This window comes from Pteropus medius, unplaced genomic scaffold, assembly GCF_902729225.1.
Source record: "Pteropus medius unplaced genomic scaffold, Ma_sr-lr_union100, whole genome shotgun sequence".
Classification (NCBI taxonomy): Eukaryota; Metazoa; Chordata; class Mammalia; order Chiroptera; family Pteropodidae; genus Pteropus; species Pteropus medius.
The window spans coordinates 1,947,551-1,954,132 of record NW_024355990.1 but is presented as its reverse complement, the minus strand read 5'-3'; the positions used below and the strand labels follow the sequence as shown (position 1 = coordinate 1,954,132).

The 6,582-nt window shown below is 62.1% G+C and overlaps 1 protein-coding gene across 1 annotated transcript in view; it reads right to left on the bottom strand.

Annotated features, from left to right (window-relative positions):
* Nucleotides 1-2,925: 2,925 nt before the first annotated feature.
* The window catches only part of TBC1D16 (TBC1 domain family member 16), a 52,952-nt gene continuing 49,295 nt past the window's right edge, over nucleotides 2,926-6,582 (bottom strand). The window contains exon 12 of the mRNA XM_039859763.1: nucleotides 2,926-5,641. Within this exon, the coding sequence (XP_039715697.1) occupies nucleotides 5,393-5,641 (249 nt within the window). The 3' untranslated portion in view covers nucleotides 2,926-5,392. The remainder of the gene's footprint in view (nucleotides 5,642-6,582) is intronic.

The window sequence follows — 6,582 nt, the reverse complement described above, 5'->3', positions numbered from 1 at the left end:
CGTCCAGGCACGCTGGAGAAGCAGTGCCTCCCGCACCAAGGGACACGCCAAGCTTTCTCTAAGGGGGGCCGCCGGCCGTGCCCGGGAGCTGGCGTGTCACCTGGGCCGGCTGCCCCTCTGAGCTCTCAGCCGAGGCCAGGCAGGTGGAGGGCGAGACGGACGGTGCAGCCGGGAGACCCCCCAGGGCGCGGACGTTCCGGAGAGCTGCGAGTGAGCTGCCCCCTCTTGCAGGCAAGGGGGTGCTCAGCACCCCACCTTGGTGTTCCAGGAGAACCAAGACCGACCCCGGACCTCGTCCGCCCACACTTCCCGTCACCCTGGGCATGTGCCCTCGCAGCAGGCTCCAGGGGTTTGGGGGACGGTGCTTCGAGAGCAGCCGAGGCCGGAATTCTTCCTCTAAGGGCGCCCTCCCCCACCCCCCACGGCCAAATTCACCCTGTTCGCTGCCTTAAAGATGTTCGCAAATGCAGGACTCTGGCTTTTCCTGAGACGGGAGGCCTGGCGCCTAGGTCTCTGTGAGACCCTGCTCCAGGGGCCGGGGCTCGCAGGCTCCCCCCAGCGTGTCATCAATTCTCGCGACAACCGCCCCAGGGCAGAGGCACGGTCGCCCTTCCTGCTGCAGGCCAAGCGCCCGTGCCCTTGGCACCTGTCAGCCCTGTGGGCCAGCGGGCAAGGCTTCCCCGGAGGGGCCTGCCTGCCACTGGCCAGCCCTGCTGGCTCCCCGGTCCCCAAGGACCCCCGCCACCCACTGTGTCCATTTGCTCCTCCCCTCCCCATCACGGAACAGGCCTTCCTGGGTCCCTGCCTGGCACCAGAACCTGCCATGTCTTACCTAACAAGCCCGCCCGACCAACGTGTGTCACGGAGCCCACGTCTGCTGTCAGTGTGATTTTATTTACTTTGCGGTGGAATCCTTGAGAGCCGGAAGCACTTTTGGCGCCGAGGCCAGCAGGGGCCCTGGTGACCAGTCGCGGGCCTGGGGCAGGGTCTGACCAGTGGGCGATCGTGTTTAGAAAAACAAAACAAAATACAGAGAATGAATCGCTTGCCACGAACGTCAGTAACCGCGTGGTAATGGTGGAAATTTCACGAACCTTTCCCTTAAACAGCAACGAAAACCTGTCCTCTTTCAGCCAAAAAATCTGGAGGGAAGATGGCCATGTGACTTGATCTCCCTTTGAACTTGAAATGTTACCTTCTTACTTAGATACTCAGCTGGGCCCGATGCCTGCCGGCTGACACCCCCGTCACCCCGCCCTGCCCCCCAGAGGTCCAGGGACCCTCTCCTGGTCCTCAAACACTGAGCCAGGAGTCCCGGCTCGGGCGGTTTTTACGGTTGAGGGGCGAGATCTCGTGCACACACCCCGTGTCCCCGTGTGCAGCCGGCGTATAGACACACAACTCGCAGCATCTCCCCGGTGATGGTTCATGGTTGACTTTTCTTTGTGGTGGGAGCGGGTGGCACAGGGTGAATTTTGCAGAAGAGGCACAGCAAGGTTCCTCCTTGGCCGGGCGGATGTGTGGAAGGGAGTAGGTTTGCTGACTCCCAAACGAGGGCCATCTCTCAAGTCCCAAGCACGACACCTTTATCAGTCAAGGTCGCTGAAGGCCAAGGTCAGTTGTCTCTTCCCTGAGTGACAAGTGAGGTCTCTGCGGCTTGGTAAGTCTCATCATGAACACTGTCACACGAAGAGTCCCCACGGCTGTCCTGTGAGGTAGGCTGGGTGGACCTTACCATTCTCATTCTACAGGTAGGGAAGCTGAGGCTCGGGAGGCAGAAGCTACTCTGGAAGGGTCAGAGGCAGGACAAGAACCAGGTTCCTGGTCCCTACGTGTCTTCCGGAAGCACAGCACTGCTTGCTCCCTACAGGTGGAGCCCTGCTCCCCAGCTTTACGACTCTGGGGGATAAGAGCTATTTGTTTTGGGACAGTCTGCTCTGAGCCAGGACCCAATGCTTCACACCAGGGGATGGCCTTGCTGCCTGGGTAAGGAGCTCAGGGCTAATCAGATCTCGGGCTGCCTGGCTTCCTCGGTGTCTCCAGGGGACTTGCCCGGCCTCACCAGACCTGTGAGCCCCGTCCCTTCCCTGGGGGTGTGGCAGAGCTCAAGGACATTCCTGGCCTAGGCCACACCCCTGCTCGTGCATGGGTTTTCCTGGGGGACCGCCTTCCTGCATCTGGGTGGTCTCCAAGGGCCTCCGTTGGGCAGATGAACTGGAACAGGTTCCCTTCCCTTTGCCTGGTGAACCTAGGTGTCCCTGACACCAGCCTCTCTGCAGGGGGAGGGGAGGCGGGATGGGGGATGGAGGCTTCTGCAGGCCACAGCCACGAGCAGGTAGGTCTCCATCACTCTGGGGGCTGCCCCTTCCAGGTTATTTCTGCCAAATAAGAACCGACAAGAGAGCCCAGAGGGTCCTCCCAAAAACGGAGGGGAGAACCAGAGGCCCCCTGACCCCCGCTACGGTCCCCTAGCTGTGCCGTTTCCTATGTCCACCTGTCAAAGGTGGGAGCTGGTGACCTCTGTCAGCCACTCAGGCCAGGGGAAACCCACGTTTTAGGACCAGCATCTTCCTCCTGTCCAGCTGCCTGCCCCACACAGAGCTCCAGGCAGGACCCAGGGGACACGCGGTCGAGGTCCTGGATTCTAACACCTGCATCCCGTCCGACACTTGGCCAAGTGGGACGACGTGGTGCTGCTGACTCCCCAGAGGCGGGCAGGGGCCCCACCTACCCCCCCCACTGGCTCAGGGACTCGGATTCCCGAGACTTCCTGGCTGGGACTTGAGTCGGAACCTTCCAGAACAGCACAGTTTCCCCCTGCAACTGGGGTGAGGACACCAGGCTCTCGGTTCCAGCCCAGATCACCAAGAACGAACCAGACCCCAGTCCAGCCACCTGTGTTCTCCCCAATTTCCCATACAGCTGCCTCGGCCTCACGGTGCCACGTCGGCACAATCAGCGGTGGGGAAACTTAAGTATGCACACACATGCACGGCGGCCGACAGCACTGTCATTTTAAAAGATGAGTTAAATAAGCAGCATCGGGGAGGGCAGCCGGGGGCTGGAAACCCCATCTCTGTGCGTCTTGGGGCGGGAAGGCTGGAAATTTAATGGCTGAATTATCACTCTGATGCCTCAGCTGCTGGCACGGGCGCTGGGGCAGCAGCCGCCTCGGGGTTTTGGCGGGCTCCCCCTAATGGCCTCCTCACCGGCAGCCCGTCCCGGGGGCCAGCACTCCAGGTCTTCCAAGCTCCTGCTGCCCCGAGAGGCATGAATCTCACTAGGGCCCCATAGGGCTGTGAGGCGAGAGCGCTGAGGGTGGGGGCGGCACTTGGTTCAGGGTCTTGGGGAGCCATGGGGGTGAGGGGCTGTGGGAGGCAGAGATTCAGAGTAAATGCTTTGCACCAGGACCTTCCAAATGAGGGGAATCCCTGGACCCCGCCCCCAGCAAGGTGTCACAGAACAATGCATGACTTCAGCTGCTAGGGCGGGTGAGGGGGCACTCTACCCCTCAGGGACCTCTGCCTCTTAGGGAGCATGCGGCTGGAGAGGGCGTGCTCCCGAATACCGGTGGGATGGAGGCTCGGAGCAGCGCCCAGCCTGGCCCCTGCACGGGGGAGCCACCCGTCGGGGCTCCCCAGACTTGGGAGCACGCCCGGCGAAGGCCGGAACTGCCCAGCCTAAACCGCTGACCTTCGGACTCGTGTGCAAGACAGGTGCGTGCAGTTTGAGGCCAGTGGACTTTGGGGGTGTTCTGAGGCATTACCGCGGCAATGGGTAACCGATACACCTGTTCCGGGGGGGCGGCTTCTTGAGGACGGTCTGCGTCGCACCTGGTTAACTTGAGCTGGTTGGATGCGGAGCCAGAACAGTGAGGAAATCCTTTTTCCAGAAGCAAAGCGGATGAGCAGTCCACCCCGCCCAGCCAGGCCCCTGCTGCCAGACTACGCCCCAAGATCTGGGCGCTGATGGGGCTCCAGCATGGTCCCCTCAAAAGGCTTTTGGACAGATGGCTCCGGAACCTGGAAGTGCCAGTCTCAGTGGCCGGGCTGGAGAACTGGGGTTCCTGGAGCGAAGAACAGCTGGGCAGGGCGGGGGGCCGCTAACTTCCTCTTTCCTGTTGATAAACATCTTTTTGAATGTTTAAAATCATGGGACCGTCCAGCGCCAGCAGCGTTCAGCCTCCATCCAGCGAGAAAAGCTGAGTAGGAAGAAGCTCTCGGCTGGGGGTGTCTCCACGACTCTCAGCACTTCAAGGATTTTTGTCCCCAAAAAAATGCGCCGAAGGGTTCAAGTCTCCTTGTTCCCGCTCGTCTGACTGGCTTTCTGTGCAAACAGCTGGCTGAGAGCTCTCCCACGCCCTTGTCTGTCCACTTCTAAATCCCAGAAGAAGCGACTGGCATGAGGAGGGAGAGGGAGCTGGGAGGACCTGGCTTCCGCGGGAAAGCAGGGGTGCCCGAGTGCTGGCGGCGGACCCCCTGGGGGCGAGCTTAGAGAAGGCCCCTGTCGGCAGGGGCTGTGGGCCCCGCAGGGAGGCGGGAGTCTTTCTAGCTACTTCCGGCTGCCTTTGTCTTGGCTGGTGGGTTAGTAAACTAATGCTCTGCTCCCCTCTGACATTGTGGATTCTACACACACACACACACACACGCACACGCGCGCACACACACGCACACGCGCACGCCCTCGGCCCATCCAGTTCCCCGCTGGTTGCTGCATTTGGTGGGGCTGACCTTAAACATCGCCAAAGAACCTGGTGCAGAAACTCCCCAGCTCTCCCCGACAGCTCGTGGCTCAGGCTCGCGGGCAGGCAGCCTCCTTCCCACACCAGGAGCGTAAACCGAGTTAGTGGACGGTGAGAAAGCTTCCAGTCCCGCCCCCGGCCTCCCGTGTCGTGTTGATTTTCTTCTTTTTTGGGGCAGACATCTTCACATCAGCGCTGCAGCTGGGGCCGGAGAAGCTGCGGGAAGTGTGTCAGGCTGGCTCAGTCGACGAGGCCTGACGGAGAGGCGTGTCTAGCTCGCAGCGATATCTCTGGGCCTGGACGGGAGCCCCCTTTCCTCCTGCGTCCCCCGGCACGGGTGGGTGAACGAGACCTTCTGTTCCTGTCCCTGCCTCCCCCATCGCCTGGCAAAGCCCTGTGGCTGCTGACGAATCCGGGGGAGCTCCTGGGCCGGCCGGCGTCTCCAGGTGGGGGCCTGCGTGTGGCCCCACTGTCTCGGGAGCTGACTCACTCTCACTCCCGGACTTGGCTCTCACCGTTAATATGAAAAGGTTCCCTTCGTGTCACCCAAAGGCATTGCCTTACGTGTCCCCTGTCCCCTCCACCCCCTCCCACATACTTGGGGCCTCTGGTGAGATCCCCTTGACCCTCGTCTGGCACAAGGAGCCTGACCTATCTGCGGAAGCCGAAGCCTTCTCGAGGCGTCTTCGGGCCCCTCTTGCCTTCTCTGGGGGGCTTAGGCGAAGGCGTCTCCACTGTGCCCCCGTAGGGACAGCTCTCTGACCCCGGGTGGTGGCCCGTGCACTCCACAGCGGGTATGTAGCCACTGTCCCACATGCCAGTCCCACACAGCTTACACAGGTCGTGCAGACTGCAGGGGATCCGAGGTAAGAGGCGGAACTGGTACAACAAACTCCTCGCCTGCAGAGAGAGGGGACAGGCGGTGAGACAGGTGGGGGGACAGCAGGTGGCCAACGCGCACCAGCAGCAACAGCCGACACTCGTGGGCTGACCACGTGCCAGGCTCAGGGCCGAGGGCTCCGCCTGTAGTACCCGTTTATCGCCAGCACGGCAGGGCCCTGGTCCAGCTGCAGTGACAGGACACACGAGGTTCTTGGAGCAGGCCTCATATGGGACAGTCTTCATATGAAGGCAAACAGGCCAACAGCTGCGGGGGCCCCCACCTCGCCGGGGGGCCCAGCCTGTCCCTGTCTTCCCTGACATCCCCTTCCCCCGCCCCCACTGATGCCCCGTGCTCCGCTCCGCCCCAACGCTCCACCTGTCGGCTCAGGTAGGTCTGTCCCCACTGTCCCGGGCAGGGCCGAGCCCTCTTCAAGCTCTCTTGCTGCCTGCCTGACCCCTGACCCCGGCCCCTCCTCACTGCCCCAAAGACCACCACGAACCTTAAGCAGCAGGAGTGTGGGAAGTGGGGGAGCGGCAAAGCCCCCGGTTCCCCTTTATTCCAGTAACCTTTGATGAGAAGCGGCCTCTTTCCTCCCCAAACCCCCTTCTGTTTTCCTGGCTCTGGCTGTGAGTGAGGTGTCCCAAGGCCAGGAACCTGTCTGTCCACCCCAGTAATTTGCTCACTCCCCGCAGTGAAGGAGGCTCTGGTGTCAGGGCATGAGGGGTGATGGGCCTCGAGGAGCTGGGCGGCCACGCCCAAGCAGTGGCCTTGGGCACTAACCACTGGACAAACGCTGCATGTGGGGGTGGGCCTGTGTTTCAGGGGTTCTCCTGTGGGGAGCCCCCCAGGGCCTGTGCGGAGGCTGGACTCTATCACTGAAGGGGAGGCCCCGCAACTGAGGGGGCGTGGCTCCGCAAGCGTGGGGGCGTGGCTCCGTGACTGAGGGGGCGGGGCCCAC